Source organism: Malurus melanocephalus, unplaced genomic scaffold (assembly GCF_030028575.1).
Source record: "Malurus melanocephalus ecotype Western Australia unplaced genomic scaffold, MMel_1.1 scaffold_181, whole genome shotgun sequence".
NCBI classification, from domain to species: domain Eukaryota; kingdom Metazoa; phylum Chordata; class Aves; order Passeriformes; family Maluridae; genus Malurus; species Malurus melanocephalus.
This window is the reverse complement of record NW_026623413.1, coordinates 961,833-979,563: the sequence shown is the minus strand read 5'-3', so window position 1 is coordinate 979,563 and position 17,731 is coordinate 961,833. Positions and strand designations below refer to the sequence as shown.

At 55.9% G+C, this 17,731-nt stretch overlaps 2 protein-coding genes across 2 annotated transcripts; one reads left to right on the top strand and one right to left on the bottom strand.

Annotated features, from left to right (window-relative positions):
• The first annotated feature begins 304 nt into the window (after window positions 1-304).
• Window positions 305-10,603, top strand: PTGS1 (prostaglandin-endoperoxide synthase 1). The gene is made up of 11 exons (XM_057372941.1): window positions 305-456; window positions 5,238-5,354; window positions 5,461-5,601; window positions 6,570-6,713; window positions 7,033-7,214; window positions 7,307-7,390; window positions 7,672-7,918; window positions 8,422-8,708; window positions 9,405-9,552; window positions 9,887-10,261; window positions 10,340-10,603. The coding sequence occupies exons 1-10, from the start codon at window positions 348-350 to the stop codon at window positions 10,240-10,242; spliced, it is 1,815 nt and encodes a 604-aa protein (XP_057228924.1). The 5' UTR covers window positions 305-347; the 3' UTR covers window positions 10,243-10,261; window positions 10,340-10,603.
• Window positions 10,604-12,868: 2,265 nt separating this feature from the next.
• PDCL (phosducin like) lies at window positions 12,869-17,711 on the bottom strand. The gene is made up of 4 exons (XM_057372942.1): window positions 17,629-17,711; window positions 17,164-17,338; window positions 16,424-16,605; window positions 12,869-15,524 (listed from the first exon to the last, which is right to left on the bottom strand). Exons 2-4 carry the CDS (start codon window positions 17,330-17,332, stop codon window positions 14,973-14,975), a joined length of 903 nt encoding a protein of 300 aa, XP_057228925.1. The 5' UTR covers window positions 17,333-17,338; window positions 17,629-17,711; the 3' UTR covers window positions 12,869-14,972.
• Window positions 17,712-17,731: the final 20 nt, after the last annotated feature.

Below are 17,731 nucleotides of genomic sequence, written 5' to 3'. Positions count from 1 at the left end.
GTGTGGAATAGGGGTGCGAACAATGGCAGGAGAGTGGGGATGCGGCGGGATGAGGGGACCARAAGCTGGACATGGAGATGCTCAGACAGGTGGGAACTGGGAGGGAAACGGGGGAACCTGGGGTTCCCGGGGCACAGAAGGATCGGGCAGATCTGGGGACGCAAAGGTGGCCACGGGCACCAGGGGAGGGAGGCGCGGCCGGGGCAGCCCCCGTTGGGCCGGGCTGTCGGAGGCGGCCCCATCCCGTCCCGTCCCGTCCCGTCGGGGGCGGGAGGCGGCGCGGCGGGGGCGGGGGCGGCGGGGCCGCGCCGGGTGCGACGGCGGGACGCGGCGGAGCTGCTCTCGCCATGGGCGGTGGGTGCCGGGCCCGGGCCCCGCCGGCCGCGGGGCTGCGGCTGCTGCTAGCCCAAGCCGTGCTCTTCTGCGCCGCCGGGAGCGCCGCCGGCACCGGCTCCGGTACGCGGGGCGGGACAGCACCGGGAGGAAGGGAGGGAGGGAGAGGCGGGGGAGTCGGTGCCGCTGGAGCGGCGACATCCCGCACCGGGGACATTGGGCACCGCGGGGCGCGGGGGTTCTGGTCCCGCAGGCTCCGGTACCGGCGGTCCCGGAGGGGCGCGGGGCGCGGGGCGGGCGCTGCCGGACGGGGCCGCGCTCCGGAGGGTCCCGGGCGGGATCGCACTCATCAACCCCGGCTGGTCCGAGCCCGCCGGTGCCCTCAGTGTCCGGGGCGGAGGGCAGGCAGGGTGGGCAGGGTGGCACGGCCACTGCCCCGTTCAGGGTGCCCGCAGCGCYCGCAGCCGCAGTTTTCGGCCCGTCACGCCTGGCTGGGAGCAAAAGCGCCCGGGTAGAACAAACTTCCCCTCCGCCTCCCGCGCAGGGACCACACGCAGGGCCCGGGGRGGACATCGCTGGCCCGAGGCGGTCGGGGACGCACGACAGGGCTGGAGCCTCGCCAAACCCGCGGCCACGCCACCGGGCTGAGGGTCAGTGCTGGTTCCAGCAGCCTCCCGGGCGGGACGGGGCTGCTCCAAAGAAACGGGGACAGCCCCCGCTGCGTGCGGGCAGCCAGGAYCCTTCCCCTGTCCCCAAACACACACCCGGTGACACTGCAGCGGGAGTGGAGATGGAGGGCTGGCAGCAGCAGGGATGGCTCCGCGGCCCTGAGCCATCTTTCGTTGCCATGGCCATGTGCTGCAGGAGCTCACCACGTGCTGTCCGGCCTCAGGCACAGCCGGAGATGTCGAGGAATAATGTTGATTATGGAGCATGTGATGAAATGAAACCCGTTCTCGAATCCCATCAGCTCCCATCAGCAGATTCCTGCAGGTCCTCACCCAGGGCATTGATTCAGGTCCCTCTTGTGTGAAATGGCCTTCCTGCCTGAAGAAAAYCAGCATGCAGCTTGGGGCCTTATCAGATTTTACATTTCCTCTCTGAAGTAGCGTTCTCAGGCACATGGGCTGTGTCTCTCGAGGGTCTCTGGCCACCTGCACTCCTATGGTGCCAGTGGTGACCCCATCTCCAGCAACCTGCCCAGARCCACCTTCTGCTGYGCTGTGCCCACACCCAAGAGCCCCCAAAATGTGCACAGGCTGAGCATGAGGGGTGCAGCAGACACCCCATGGTGGGGGAAATGGGACTGCAGGAGAAGCGCCCTGAACTGGGTGGGTTTGGGCTGAGCAGAGCTGGGCTCTGAGCAGGGAATGTTGCCCTTCCCACCCTGTCCTGCTGGGAYGGGAGGGACTTCTCTGTGCTGGAGCAGCTGGTCCGGTGCCAAAACAGAGACCCCGAGGAGCAGACTTCCTTGTTTCGTGAGCATTCCRAAAAGGGAACATGGCCCACGGCTGYGTGGATCCCARGGCCGTGCTGAGGGCAGCCGTGTCAGCTCTGCAGGGGACAGCAGGGGACAGGGTGTGACCCGGTGGGATGGGGATGGGGCAGCTCCAGCCCCCAGGAACAAGGGGGTGACCCCAGTGTGGCTGGGGAGGTGACAGGCACCCCACTGTGGCTGCTGAAAGGAGGGGCCCYCAGGGCCTTGCTGGAGGTGGGGACAGGCAAGGAACAGCCTCTGTGCATCCCTTGGCCATGTCTTTACATGTGCCTTATCTTCCTGAGGAGCCCCTCTGTGCCTTGAGGACAGCTGGAGCAGCAGCTGTGTGTCCTGCTGAGCACAGGACAGGGCCTGGGGACACGCTGGGGACACGCTGGGGACCAGGTGCCCGAAGCAGCTGGGAGGATGCAGCGCTGGGATGGTGCTGCCCTGGAGCCGAGTGCTGCACACCACGATCAAAGCAAATTTCACTGCGTGGGGGGAAAGAAATACCTGGGATACACGATACACATGAAAGGACGGCTCTTTTCCAAGCCTTAATTAGAGAGGGAGATATCTGATTGAGAAATTAGGGGAGCCGTGCTGTGCCCCCAGGTGCTGTCAGCAGAACGTCCGGGCTCTGCTCCTCCCCAGCGCTGGGCCAGGAGGAACACAGCCCTAATCTGCTCCTCGGATCTTCTCTCAATGACCAAATAACAGGATGTTGGGCTGAGGCTGGGATCTCCTGCTCACCCGGTGTTTGCTGCTCAGAGCTCTCCACTTGCCTCCTCGGAGGCTGCACCTTGGCTCTGAGCCACGGTGTTTGTTCTCTGTAGATTTTTTCTCTGGCTGTGAGCAGAGCCAGGCTGGTCCCATGGCGTTTCTCAGTTTTCCCTGCTGATATTGCCCTTGGCTGCTACCTTGCCTTCAGGGGTGCACTTTTGTACAAATATTTTTGCAAAGTGAGCTTGTCCCTCCTCCCTGTGAGCCATTGCTGCCRGACAGGAGCRGTGGCAGCGCCCCAACATCACCGTRTGCCCGAGCCCCAACCTCGGGGCAGGGTGGGCACCGTCCGTGGGGAGCTCTGGGAGCATCACTTTGGGTTCATCTGTTAACACAACCCGTGGTCTGTGCTTGCTCCCAGCACATCCACAGTGCATGGGGCTCACTGCGAGTCACCCCGGGCTGCAGAGTGGAACCAGAGTGGACCCAGATGCCACTGGAGAGCCCTGTGAGGCTGTGTCACCCTGCACCCATCCCGGGCGGGCAGCCTGGCTCAGGTGCAGGGGGAGCATCACCAAGCCCACGTGGAGCGCAGCTGCGGCCCTGGCACGCTGCTCCCGCTCTGGTGCTGCCAGAAGTGGTTGCAGATGACAATCTGGCTGTGGTGCGTGCGCTGTGAACGGCTCGTGGGCCCGAGGAAACCTTCCTGCATCAGAAAAACAAATGCGTAATCATTTCGTCGTCTTCAAAGCCGGCGGCCGTGGGGCCGCGTCCCATCGAGCGAGCCCGGCTCCGTCCCGGCCGTGATTCACCCCAGGTTGCTTTGGCTGCGGTTTGCGGAACGGATGTTGTTGTCCCCGAAATCTGGCATTTTTCAGCGGTGATGGAGCGTGAGCAGCAGCCCCGCGGTCACGGAGGGGCCGCGCTCCCYGCGCAGCGCCTTTCCCGTACCTGCAGCTCCTGGCAGCGCCAGCGCAGGATTCCCGGCCGGGGTGGGGAAAGGCGCGGAGCTGCGGCAGAGGGAGGCTCCGTGAGGATGTGAGGGGGTGCTGCCGCGGGCCGGGACACGCTCCGTCCCCCTCCCAGCCTTGCTGGAACACGCTGCTCCCACCGCAGCTCCGGGACCCCGCGGCGCTGACACCGCGGTGACCCGTGCGAGGYGCGGCCCGCTGCCAAAGCCGCCTCGGCGGAGGGCTGGGCACGATCTGCCACCGAGCCCCGCACCGGGGAGGGCCCCAGCCCAGGGAACTCCTCCTGATTCCCCAAATCGGCTGGAGAGACGGGCAGGACACGAGCGGCTGTGCACGGAGCATCCTCCCGGCCCTGCGGCTGCGGCGACCCCAAAAACTGGGCATCCCCTGGGCACGGCATGGGGCCGCTCTCTGGGGCATTTGCAGATCAAGTGTGGAGCTACKGCGTGGGAACAGCCCTGAGGATGCTCCAGATGCGCTGCAACACCTCCCCCTTTCCAAAAATTCCCATCTTGCAAAAATCTGAACGGGTGGTCTGACCTTAATTTGTCTGAGATAAGCGAGATCCCGCCTGCTGCCTCCCGTCTGGAGACATGAAAAGATCCGAGATGAAAGGGAGCCTGATGGAGGTGCTGGGAGCTGAACTCGTCTTTGCAAGTCCCGTGGGGGTTTTGGGGCCGCAGGGCTGAGCACAGCCCGGCAGAGCTGCCGGCTGAGCCCCAGGCTCCCAGGAAGCCTCTGCCCTGGCCCGAGTGCGTGGCCGCCCGGAGACTGAGCGACTTCACACAATTAGCTTTATTTTTTCAAAGATGTCAATTTTTAGCTGCAATTTCCTATGGAAAAAATGTGGTTTCTGTTCCGCATGCCATCCCTCCACGCCAGCAGCCAGATTCCAGAAGAACCTGAAGTAGGGCTGGCAGGGATCTGATGAGATCGTGAACCACAGTGAGCAGCTGATGGACTCGGGAGAGCTTCCCTCCCCAGCTGGGCACCGGGCACACGGGCAGAGGCACTCGGGGTGTGCTGCCCGTCCCCATTCCCGCAGCTCCAGAGCTGGCACTGAACTGGTGGCACCCCTGTCCCTGCGTGCTGCGTGTCCCGGTGGAGCTGTGCAATCCATCACACCGGGTGAGGGAGGGCAGAGCAGCCTCTGGCCACCCTGGGCTGTGTTTCTGTTTCTGTTTCTGCCGGGTTTTGCTGCCCTCGGAGGGGCTGCCCATGGTGGAGTTATAAGGAAGGSGCTGCCCCAGCGTGGGAGCCGCTCAGTGCCGGGGGTCTCCCTGTCCCACGGATCCCGGGGCCGGCGGGAAGGGCTCTTATCTCGTCCCTGCAGGCCGGGCACGAAGGTGGCGGAGGAAGGGGCCGGGGCGAGCCCAGCGAGGCCCTTTCCATCCGCCGGGGGCGGCGGGCGCGGAGGGGCCGCCTGCCAAAGCAAACGGCGCTGACAATGGCTGTTATTGTAATGGAGATGATGTTTGCTCCGCTTCGCCCCGAGCCGGGGCTCCGGGGGCACCGAGCTGCGCCCCCGGGCATGAGGGACACAACAGGGCAGCGCTCGGCTCCTGCGGCTGCTGCTGACACTTTTTGGGTTTGGAGGCGGCTGCATCAAGCACCTCATGCCCTAAGCTGGGCTGTGTCCCAGGCAGGGTCCCCCTCTGAGGAGCAGTGAGCCCCCAGAGCAGTGGCGTGGGTGGCTCGATGGTGATTTTGTCTCTCTCTCTTTCTCCCTGCAGTGAATCCCTGCTGCTATTTCCCGTGCCAGAACCAAGGGGTGTGCGTGAGGGTCGGCCTGAGAGGATACGAGTGCGACTGCACACGGACGGGATATTACGGGGTCAACTGCACCTCCCGTGAGTTCCCGTGCCCGCAGCACCGTGCCCACAGCACCCACTGGCAGCAGCGGTGGCTGGCTGGGCTGGCTGCTCAGTGGTCATTTGCTTGCTCTGTCTCCCCCAGCTGAGTTCTGGACACGTCTCCACAACCTGCTGAGGCCCAGCCCTGCCTTCTTCCATTTCATCCTGACCCACTTCAAGTGGTTCTGGGACATCATCAACAGCACCTTCATCAGGGACACGCTCATGAGGCTGGTGCTGACAGGTGAGGGGTGCAAGAGGGCCCTGGGGCTCAGCAGGACCCGAGGATTTGCTGGGGATAGCGGGGCTGCTGTGGGCACAGGGGGCATCGGTCTTGAGTCACCTCAGCAGGACACCCAGGAGGCTGTCACCCTGTGCTTCCATCACCCTGACCTCCCATCACCCTGTCACTCCATCACCCTGTCACTCCACCACCCTGTCCCTCCATCACCCTGTCCTCCCATCACCCTGTCCCTCCATCACCCTGCCCTTCCATCACCCTGTCCCTCCATCACCCTGTCCTCCCATCACCCTGTCACTCCATCACCCTGACCTCCCATCACCCTGTCCCTCCATCACCCTGTCCTCCCACCACCCTGTCCCTCCATCACCCTGTCCTCCCATCACCCTATCCTCCCATCACCCTGTCCTCCCCTCACCCTGTCCCACTGTCCCTGTGCCTGGGGTGCTGCCCAGCCCGCAGTGGGGTGCAGGGGGTCCCCAGCACCGTGCCAGGCTGACAGCTGCCTGGAAAACGTGAGCAGCTCTCGGCACGCTGCGCTCCCCGCGCCAAGGGGCTCTGTCACAGCTGCACAGAAAGCAGCCTGTGCAAACATGGCCCTCGTTACTCATGTCCCCATATCCATCACTTTGCATAAATATTTAGGTTCCAGCTCTTGGAGCCGTAGCGACACGCTCACAAGGCTCCGGCTGTTGGCTGCRCCATCTCTGTGGGTTTGTCATCTCATTCATCATCCAAGAATCCACTTAGCACATTAGCATGAGCCCTCCTTTTCTGCAGGGAATTGCGGCCTTTAAAAGGCTCGGAGCAGAGCCCAGGACGCCCACGTGCCTCCACTGTGGCACCTTTCTGGTTTTTGGGGGGTCAGGAGAGGCTGTGTGGCAGCACAGAGCAGCAGGACAGGGACCAGAGGCCAAGCCTGCCGAGTGCTGCCCCCAGCCCCTCATGCTGATCCCCCTCTCTTCTTTCAGTTCGTGCCAATCTCATCCCCAGCCCCCCCACTTTCAACTCTGACTACGGCTACATCAGCTGGGAGGCCTATGCCAACGTCAGCTACTACACTCGTGTCCTCCCGCCCGTGCCGGACGACTGCCCCATGCCCATGGGCACCAAAGGTATGTGGCCAGCCCGGGGAACCTTCACCCTGAGTGTTTCCCACCCGGCCACAGCCCAGATTTCATTGCCATGGCCACCATTGGCAGTGCCACGTGCTACCACGGTCCTGCCCGGGCTGGCTCCGCAGCAGGAGGAGCTCGGTGGCATCTGAAATGCTGCTGGGACAGCTCAGGCTGAGCTGCTGGGACATGTCACAGCCTGTGGGAGAGGGCTGCAAGGTGTCTGTGCAGATGAGCYGTGCCTGATGCTGCAGCAGACAGCACCAGCACCCAGCCGGGTTGGCACTGGGCACCCGCCCTCAACCTCCATCCTCCGCAGGGAAGCTGCAGCTCCCTGACCCGCAGCTGCTGGCTGAGAGGTTCCTGATGCGCCAGAAGTTTAACGCAGATCCCCGAGGCACCAACATGATGTTCGCTTTCTTCGCCCAGCATTTCACCCACCAGTTCCTGAAGACCTCCGGGAAGATGGGCCGCGGCTTCACCAAGGCGTTGGGGCACGGGGTGAGGGCACGGGGGCAGCGGGGGCAGCGGGGGCACAGGGATGGGGTCTGTGCCACGCTCAGAGCAGCCTTGACACCCTGCTCTCTCCACAGGTGGACCTGGGACACCTGTACGGGGACAACCTGCAGCGGCAGCACCAGCTGCGCCTCTTCAGGGACGGCAAGCTGAAATTCCAGGTACCACCCAGAGCGGCTGAAACGCGTCCCTGTCAGCCAGGGTGGTTTGGAGTCCGTGATCTCTGGCAGCTCTTGGGAGACCCCAGACCTGATGCTGTGTGTGGGACAAGCTGGGGACAAAGTTTGGGGTGCAGCTGCTCTGATGGAGGTGTTCCCATTCCACTCACCTCTTTCAGGAGAGCTGTGGTGCCRTTAGAGAGGCAGCTGCTGGCTGGGCTGGCTTTTCCCAGGGTGTCTGTGTCCCCTGTGCCCTCACTGCCATGCCATTGCTGTGTCCCCAGGTGGTGGATGGCGAGGTGTACCCTCCTGCAGTCACTGATGCTCCGGTGCACATGGTGTACCCRTCGGGGGTGCCCAAGGAGCAGCAGTTGGCCATGGGGCAGGAGGTGTTCGGGCTGCTGCCGGGGCTCTGCGTCTACGCCACGCTCTGGCTGCGCGAGCACAACCGAGTCTGTGACCTGCTCAAGCGTGAGCATCCCACCTGGAGCGACGAGCAGCTCTTCCAGACAGCACGGCTCATCCTCATCGGTAGGAGCCTGCAGCGCCGTGTCCCACCCCCTGCGTGCCCCCAGGGATCCGTGTTTTGGCCAGCTCTGTCTGAGGRCAGTGGCCACACTGCCTTTGCAGCCCTCCTTCTGGGGATGGTTGGTTTTGGTCCATAGAGCAAAAAAATTGACTTCATCAAAAACACTAATTTTGGAAAAGGTTGTCATGATTTTGAATTATTTCTTATTAATGTTTATTATGAGTTTGCTATCAGCTCAAGAAAAGTAATTTCTGATCAAAATCCAGAACAAAGCCATGTCACCACGGTATCTCTAAGAAATACACCCAGATCAGCTCCCTCAGCAACCCTTTGGGTTTGGCAGATGGACATTTGCTGTTGAAAAATGAATTCACAGAAAAATTCCCAAATGATTCAACAAGCCTAGAGCCAGGAGGAGGTGATGGGTGCTGTAGATGTGGGGAACACTTTGGGGTGCAGAGCTGATGGCTCCTGCTGTGCCAGCTGCTTCTCTTCTCCTGCCCAGGGGAGACCATAAAGATCGTCATTGAGGACTACGTGCAGCACCTCAGCGGGTAYTACCTGAGCCTCAAGTTCGACCCCGAGCTGCTGTTTGGGTACCAGTTCCAGTACCGGAACCGCATCGCCGTGGAGTTCAACCAGCTCTACCACTGGCACGGGCTGATGCCCGACTCCTTCATCATCCAGGGGCAAGAGTACAGCTACAAGCAGTTCATCTACAACACCTCCATGCTCATGGACTACGGCGTGGAGGCACTGGTGGAGTCCTTTTCCAAGCAGAAAGCAGGAAGGGTAAGGTGCTGCTATGCCCTCTGTGCCGCTGCTGGGCTGTGTCACCCCAGGAGTGGTACCCTGAGTGCAGAGAGGGATCTGTCACCCCAGGAGGACACCCGTGGTACCCTGAGTGCAGAGGGGGACGTGTCACCCAGAGTCTGTGCCCAGGGCAGCACCCGATGGGCACATCAGGAGCTCTCCCCACAAGCACCGTGTTCAAGCTGGCCCTGGCAGCCCCATTTCTCACTCTCGGTGCTCTGTAGTAAGCATTAAACACCCCGGAGATGCTGTGGGAGCCGAGATCTCCCCAGCAGCTCTGGCGCTGTTCTTTGCTGCCATCGCATGGATGTTTTCCTCCAAGTGCTGGCAGCTCCATTCCTGATCCCCAGAGCAGCTCAGCTGAGGCTGAGGCCCTTCGGGCTGTCCCTGTGAGCCACAATCTCTGTCCTCCTCCCGGGTCTCTGGGTCACTGTCCAGCTGGGACATCCCCTGCACCATTCCCTGCCCTGGGAGCAGGGCTGACCTCACCAGGCTGCTCTGCAGTTGGTTTTTGCACTGTCCACGGGTTCCCCCTGTTCTTGCTGCTGCAATGCCGTGCTGGTGTCCAGGACACGAGCCCAGGACAGGGATGTGTTGGTGTGGAGGCTCCCCTGGAGCYGATGCCGGTGCTGCCTTGTGCCTAACGCGTGCTCCTCACTGTGCTGTCCCCCCCAGATCGGTGGGATACAGACCATCAACACCAAYATCCTGCATGTGGCCGTTGGGGTCATCAAGGAATCCCGGCAGCTGAGGCTCCAGCCCTTCAACGAGTATCGGAAGAGGTTTGGCATGAAGCCCTACGAGTCCTTCCAGGAGCTGACAGGTGGGGCTGCAGGGCTGTTCCTGGGGTGGGTACATGGCACAATGTTCTGTGCCCGTGGGTGGGTACAAGGCACAATGCTCTGTGCCCGTGGGTGGGTACAAAGCCATGAGCTGCCCCTCTGCCACTCCTGCCCAACCCAGCCCTGCCTGCTCACAGCCCTCGCAGAGGGGCAGATGCAGGGGGTGCAGGGCTCCTTCCTCCTGTGGGCTGCAGAACTGGGCCAGAGGACAGTTCTTGGCCTCTAAGTCAGGCTTGCCACCCTCCCATTRCCCACTGCAAGGCCAGTCCTTGCCAGGTGTGATTCCTAAGGCACTCTGATGTTTGCTTGKTGCAGGAGAGGAAGAGAAGGCAGCGGAGCTCCAAGAGCTGTATGGAGACATCGATGCTCTGGAGTTCTACCCAGGCTTGCTGCTCGAGAAACCCCACCCTAAAGGCCTTTTTGGGGAAAGCATGGTGGAGATCGGATCTCCATTTTCCCTGAAGGGGCTTCTTGGGAATCCCATCTGCTCCCCAGAGTACTGGAAACCCAGTACCTTTGGTGGAGAAATCGGCTTTGAGATCGTTAAGACGGCGTCGCTGGAGAAGCTCGTGTGCCTCAACGTGAAGAAGTGCCCGTACGTGGCGTTCCACGTGCCGGACRCAGAGGAACAGCACAGCCCTCGGGCTGGTGGATCATCTACAGAGCTCTAGCACCAGGGGATCTGCCCAGGTAGGGACTGTCCTCGCCCAGGGCCAGGCTGAGCTCAGCTCCCAGCCTGGCACTGAGTGTCCTCTGTTCTTCCTGCAGGGGACACAGCGACCTGCCACCCTGTGCCCAACAGAAACGGGACAGGAGATGGTCCCATCCTGGGTGTCCTCCACGCCAGCCCTCGGGGAGAGGCTGCTCCCTGCTCTCTGAAAAGCTCAAGTGCCTCACGAGYGTGGCTGCCACCGCTGTCCTCAGCAGACTCAGTTCTCTTGCTACTGAACACCTTGCACGAAGCAGCTTTGGGATTCCCCAGCAGACACTCTGGACTCCACAGTGCTTCATCACTTCCAGCCCTGCTGCCTCCCAGCAGCCCCTCTTCCAGAGGGGTCATATCCAGATTATTTTCTGAATTAGTGAAAAGTATCAGATTGGAAAAATTTCATTTTAGTTAACTGGCTAGCACTGACTTAYTTCTTACTGACCAGGAGTCCCATTTTTCTTCACGCAACACCTTTCCAGTAAAGAGATGTTCTTTCCTGCTCAGAACAGAGGAGCCCAGAGCTCAGGGAGCACTCCCTCCTCCCCTGCTGCACCTGGTTAAGCACTGAGCTGCCCGAGGGGTGCAGAGGAGGAGGAGGCAGCACACAGAGGGACGGGGAGGAACCTGCTCCAAGCCCATTCCGTGCCTGCCCAGCACATGTACACAGCTGGGAGAAGGAACCAAAGCAATGTCTCTCCTGAAGGAGACCAGGGAGAAGCATAAGGACAGATCTCCAGATCTCCCGTGTCTCCTCCACGCTGGCTTGGACCCTGGCATGTGCCACTGGCTGCCAACCCAGGGCTGCTCAGAGCGAGACCTCTGCACACACAGGGATGGAATCTCCTTCATCCCACCATCATCACCTTCTCTGCACTAACAGCTCAGCAAACACATCCTCACAGCACACMGAGCCTGCTTCTGTCCTCCTGAAAYGCACGCAGACCTCAGCCCTCACCCAGCCCAGCCACGTGGCAGCCACTGTCACTGGCCTTGATCCCCATCCAGGAAAATGGACATTTAAAAGAATAAATGATTTTAAAAACTTCTCTCATTTCTGGAGAAATAAAATCTATCCACACATAAATCTGGGTGTTTTGTAGACATGAAATAGCCACAGTGTGTGAGAGAGCTTGCAGCTGCAGCCTCTGTGCTGACCTGGAGGAGGGGACCACTCCTGGGCCGCTGCTGAATCCCGGCAGGATTGCCAGGGAGTTGTTCGAGGAATTTTGMACTAGGGAGGTCTAAAGGGCTGTGCCTTGCCAGGGACGTGTTAGGAGAACGTCATAGCAAGGGAACATCTGCAAGCAGAGACTCCCAAGGCACGAGCCTTCTCACGCGCTCTCCAACCCTTCAGAAATGGGATGGMATTGCCAGGATATCAGCTGGATTTTAGTTTCCTGTGGAGGCAGAGAGGCTGACACAACCCACAGAGGCACAGCGGGCGGGTTCACCTGCTGTGTGCTCTCCTGGCACACGGAGACCCCAGCGCTGCCACTCTGCTGTCGTGCTGAGCAGCAATCCAAGAGAGAGGGAGCAATCCCTCCCCACCCTCCCCACGCCCCTGCGCCTGCAGCCAGCCCAGCACGCTCCCAGCTGTGTGTGAGCCCTTCCCGAGCATCCTTCCCATCCCTCTGGCGAGAGGCACAAGCTCGGCTCGTTTCAGTTAAACCACAAACATCCTGCGTTCCCTCACAGCTATCGCCGGCTGCCAGCGCTGCCTTGGGACCGGCTGATAACTGCATGAGAGCTCGGGCACACCGAGAGTGCCGTGGGTGCCCTCTGCCACCCGGGAGGAATGTTCCACTGCCAACCAGCTCAGCTGAGCCAACTACTGGCAAACCTGACACCTCTTCCAACCAGCCCAGGACAGCAAAGCATCTCCATCCTGCTGGCAGGAAARGCTTAGAAATTGTTTCTTTGAAGGACCAACACACACTAACCCCAGGCACAGCCTCCGATACACTACTGAAATCTCCCCTGCACACAGAGCTTCCCCCAGCCCAGATGCTGAGCTGTTTTCTTTGCTGGTTTTCCAGCCATGGCAGTTTGCAGGGTCACTCACACTCTCACCAGTTTGCCCATCATAAGGTGCTCCACCCGTGGTGTTTGGTGCATCCAGCATCACCAAACCACGGCAAGGGCTCCCTGCTGTGCTCTGGGGCCAGCACAGAGCTGAGCTCTGCCAGAAGCACCCTCTGTTTGAGCTCTTGGTAAACACTGCTCCTAGGACATCCTCTGAATTTTTAAACAGGCCTCTGAGGAGCCCAGCTGCGGCCTGCCTGCGTGGSGATGGACAGGGATGGAAGGATGGAGCTGCCTGGGTTCGTGCAGCAACRATGAAAACATCCATCTGGGGCTGTGTGGCCTCGGAGGCGATGATTCACTGAGCAGGAGGTGAAGGGCCCTGGATGGAAAAGCAATCCCCCCTTGSAGGGAGTGTCCAGACTCTCCCAGCCACCCCAGCAGGCCCCTCTGCCGTGGGAGTCAGGCCAGCGACTGCACAGGAAACTTTGTTTGGATTTTCAGCAAAGGCATATTTTGAACATTTTACAAAGAAGAGGCAGATGAGAGGCCAAAACAACTCAGTATAACCTCTTCTTTAATGAATTTTGTTCTGTACAGCCTGGCACCCATGCTGGCACCAGGATTAAATGTCCATATTGAGCTCATCCTGGGATTTCATCCCTGCCTCACCAAGCAGCCATGAGTGCTTCCCTGTGCACTCAAACCCTGCTGTTTGTACGGGAACATCATTAACTGKGAGCAAACCCAGGTGATCCCATGGAGGAACAGGGAGGGTCTGTAACACCCGTCCTTGCCAGCTGCCTCCTGCACTGCGCTGCTCCTTCCCAAACAAAACATTCCCCAGAGGCAGCACACCTACCTGACAAGTGCTTTTTCAACTCCTATTTATAGAACTCCTTGAAAATTCAGCTTCAAGAAAGGGCAAAAGCAGCAGCAGCTTTTTTTCCCAGCTCAGCCTTGTCTCCCCTCTCCCAGCCACGCGGCCTGCRCACGAACAAGCAGCAGGGTTAGGGCACATTTTCTTTCCCCTCRCTCCCTCGTGCTTGTTGTATTCTTCCACATCAATGATTAATTGGATTCAGAGCTTTTTTCTTCTMCTTTTTGCTACTGGCACTGCAAACYACCTCTCCCATACCTGRGCACAGGAGGTTCCTCACCAGGAGTCACCTTGCCCCAGGCCACTGGACACAGAGCAGCAGGAGAGGGTTTGATCTTGTTACAGTTTTGCTGCCACAGGAGGGAAAAAAAAAACACTTTATAAAAATAAAACTTCAAAGCAATTCAAGCAGACAGCTCTCCCTTGATCCCCTCTCCAAGAAAGGTTTTATGATGATGCTAAAATGCACCCTWGTCTGCACGACAGACTTCACTGAATCTCATCCTGGATGTAAGTTACAGTTACTTTGGTATTTTCCTCAAATGTGCTGATATCCATACTCAGTGATTCAATTTCATATAACTTACATGGGTTTATTTTCTGCAGTTCTGATATGAAAAGAAATAATCTCTCACCACATTTGAAAACCTGGATTTCTGCCAGTTTCCTTAAAACATCTACAATTTGTGCCAACTCAGTCATTTTAAATTACAGATTATTTATTTTTCTGCTCATACTACTTTTTAAAACACAGTTCAAATAGATACAGTTAGAAATTCTCCTTTTCCTAGTCCAAGATCCATTCTTATTAAGATTCTATTAAGATCCACAGATACATTTGCATTTCTTCCTGGTGTTTCAAAGTGCTTTACATAAAAATTGCAATTAAATGGAATCATTAAACATGGCATTACACTGGGTCATGTATTTAGGTAATGAYAGTCTACTTACTACTACTGAAGGCAGACAGAAAAGAACTTCAGCACTGATTTAGTAATTTCAGCRAGAGATGAAATTCTGAGGTTATTTAAGTCCTAATTCTGCATTTTGCCAACAAAATTCTCCTTGCTGCTGTTCAGCACACATGCTGGAGCTCTTTGTAGCAGACTGTCTCTCTGAAGAGGCAGAGCTCATTTTCTGATGAAGTGACTACTAGGAACTCCAAGGATGGGTATTCTAAAACCCAAGAATGTATTAAGAGCTGTAATTGCATTTGTGTCTCAGGGAAGGTTAAGGGAGGAAGAACTCTCTCCAGCTGCAAAGCAATTTTCAGGATGAAGCCAGGGGTTGTCGCTATTTTTGTGAGAAAGGAACAAAAACTTAAGGCCAAGTGTTAGAAGAAGATACTCCCAAGAAGGAGACTACAAATTGTGGACTGTTAACTGGAGCAGTTCAGCACCAGGTTAGTAAGTCTCGAGTTTTTAAAATGCCTTTATTTGCAGTCTCAGTTCTTGTCTTAGGGAGCTGGTGGCCACACCTCAATTGAMACATGTGAGACATGACAACACAATGAGACATGACAACAGACAATTTCCTAAACTTACTGGATTGTGTCAGAACTTTGTGGTAAGTAAAATACACGTGAATTGCATAGAAATGAGACTGTTTTAGTTGTACATAGAGAATTAATTTAAGAAAATGTTAGGAATTCCTTGTTACTTTTAACGAGGAAAAGTCGAAATGCATGAAGGGGAGGAATACATACTCACACGAGGGAGGAGAGAGAACAATCCCTAGCACAAGAACATCCCACAGCACAACTACACCTACGGGCCCTTGGCATAAACGGTTCAGTCTATTTCCAGATCACTGTCTTCACTGTAACAGGCAGATGGATTATGTATAGAAGTCAGGAGCAGCAGGTCTTTTTCTGGCAGCAAGCCACACTCCTGCAGAAAAGCCTCCAGGTCTACAGCAAAAAAATCTTCTCCAAGCTGGTCAGTGATGCGCACGAAATTGCCAATGAGCTCCCCGGCCTTGTAGACCAGCAGAGCTGGCAGAGCATTGTTAGTGAAGCGACTGCTGGCACCAATGAGTGAGCTCTTCACTCTGCAAAACTTCACTGCTGGGTACTCGGCAGCCAGGCAGATCATGCAGCCGTTCAGGGATTCTGTGCCAGGGATATCATCTTCATAAATATGGATCATGATCAGTGTGCTCTTRTGCTCTTTGTCCACGGTGTCCAGAAATGCTTCTCCACTGGTGATCTCAAACACCTGCTTGAATTGCTGCCCACTGTACAACTGCTGCCTCATCTCCTCCATCCGCTGTTTCCTGTAGCGCTGCAAGAACTCCTCATCGTCCTCATCGTTGTGGATCATGTTATATTCTTGTAAAGTCATCTAAAAAACACACACACAGAGATTCCTGAAAAAGATCTGCACCACTGTAGGGGTGACTGACATAATGAGAATGTAAATCAAGAGGATCAATGTGAGACACTCATCTTTAGTAACAGCAAAGTGCATTCCATGAAGGCTCAAGCACCCTCTGTATTACACTCTGTTCTGATCTAATTAGAAACCATGCCCAGTGGGACCWGCGATTTCAGCCCTGGGTACTGCAGTTTCCACAAGCTGCACTAATAACACAAGTGGCTGCTCCATGCTCCCACTTTAATCCAGGTTAATGGTGGCCATGTGTTTTCACCGAGCTGGGAGTGATGATYTGGAAACTGTGCCTGACCTAAGACGAGCTTCTTCCTCATCAGCTTTTCATTTAGCTTTCATTTAGCTTCATTTCGTGGCACCATCRTGCCCACAGAACTGGAATTAACAGGATTTTATGTATTTTCTATCTGTTCACTTGCTTCATTAAAATTGTCTGCATCACTCGAGATACAGGAGAGCACAGTGAACGTTCATCATCTGAAGGCACAGACATGTCTGCAAATTAGTAACTTCTCTGACTGGAACTCAGGGCTAGTTTAMAGCCCAGTTGATTAAAAACATTAATTACCTCCAATGCCTTCAATTTTTGGARCTCAAATTCTCAACACCCACTTACCAAATACTACATCAATAAGGGCTCCTAAGCTTGTTTCAGGCAGGGGAAGCAGCATTCATAGGTTTGCTACACTACTGAGCCCCTGAAGTTGAGTTTTTTATCAACATCCAAGAGAAATTTGGTAAAATGTTTTGGACTTCTTTGGTATTGCAGTTAAAGTCACTTATTTGTTATCACAGCCAAACGACACTGYTAAGTATTTCAGCGGCATTTTAATTCCTTTGTGCCATCCTACCTTCCCATTGATTTTTTCCTGAAGCTCTTTCTGCTTCTGCTTATCAGCCTCGTCATCCAGGTGAGACCTGCAGGTCATGGACAATTTCTTGATGAGCCGCTCCATCTCCCTGCGCTGCTCCTGCCGCTGCTCTGTTTCCAGCTGTTTGAATCTTCGCCAGTCATTAATGACTCCCTTGGGACCTGGAATTAAGTGGAAAGGCATTTTGTATAAAAAAATACCATTTTRCCTATCATTTACAATCAAGAAATAATTCATAAASCAGCAGTAAAACAGTGACCCTGCCRTAAATGTTCTTGTCACTATGCAAACCACTGAAGTGAAATGAAAGAAGTCATCTGCCATTTGCATGTCCTTGAGTTTGTATCTATATTTTTAATAAGACTACAGTTAATTTAACTAGGCTACTCTTATAATTGTCCCAAAGATTAATATCTGGGCTCTTGAAATAGAACCACYAGCTCACAAGAGTGCCCCTACTGTTAGCATGGCTTTCATCAGAACAAAAATAATGATATATTATCAATTGAATTGTACAAATAAGCCTTGTCTCAGCTTTCTATCCAAAGCCTGACTGCTTCAGATATAATGCCGAATCCTCTCAGAGAAGTCAAATATCTAAAAAAAACAGCTATTAAAGGTAAGGTTAGACAACAGCCAAGAAATAATCACTTTTTGACTTAAATGTCTATAAAASCAGGAGTTTCATTTTAAAAAGAAGTACATTGATATGATGATACCTGTGTTGACAGCGCTGCCATCGCTGCTGAGCTCCACCTCGCCCACACTTTCAGGAATGCTGCTCTCCCCTTCTTTATCYTCCTTCTCACTGTCTTCATCCTCACCCTCACTGCTGCTGTAATAATACTGCAGCTTCTCACCAAGCAGCTTATCATCCATAGTAGTCATTATGCTCTAAAAATAAATTAACAAAACAGAAGATGCATCTCTGATCAAATGTGCATCACAAGGGTCCTTTACTTCCTCAGGGCAGTTTATACCCCCAGGAGAACAATCTCAAACACTGCAGCCAGGTTAATTCTTAAGCCACAATTTCAAACTCACTCAATTTAAAGCCCTAGAGCCTCACTGGACAGCTCCACCAGGCTGATTCGCAGCTACTGAGTACTATTTGCATTATTTCACAGTAATTTATTTGAGGTGAMAAACTATCAATGCAATTAAGCAAAWTAAAGTGTTCTGACCTGTATTCCTTCCCGGTCTTTCCAAGACAAGCTTCTATSAAGACCTGGAAGAAGAAATTTTAATCAGATCTGTAGATCTGGGCTCACACTTGACTGTGCAAGG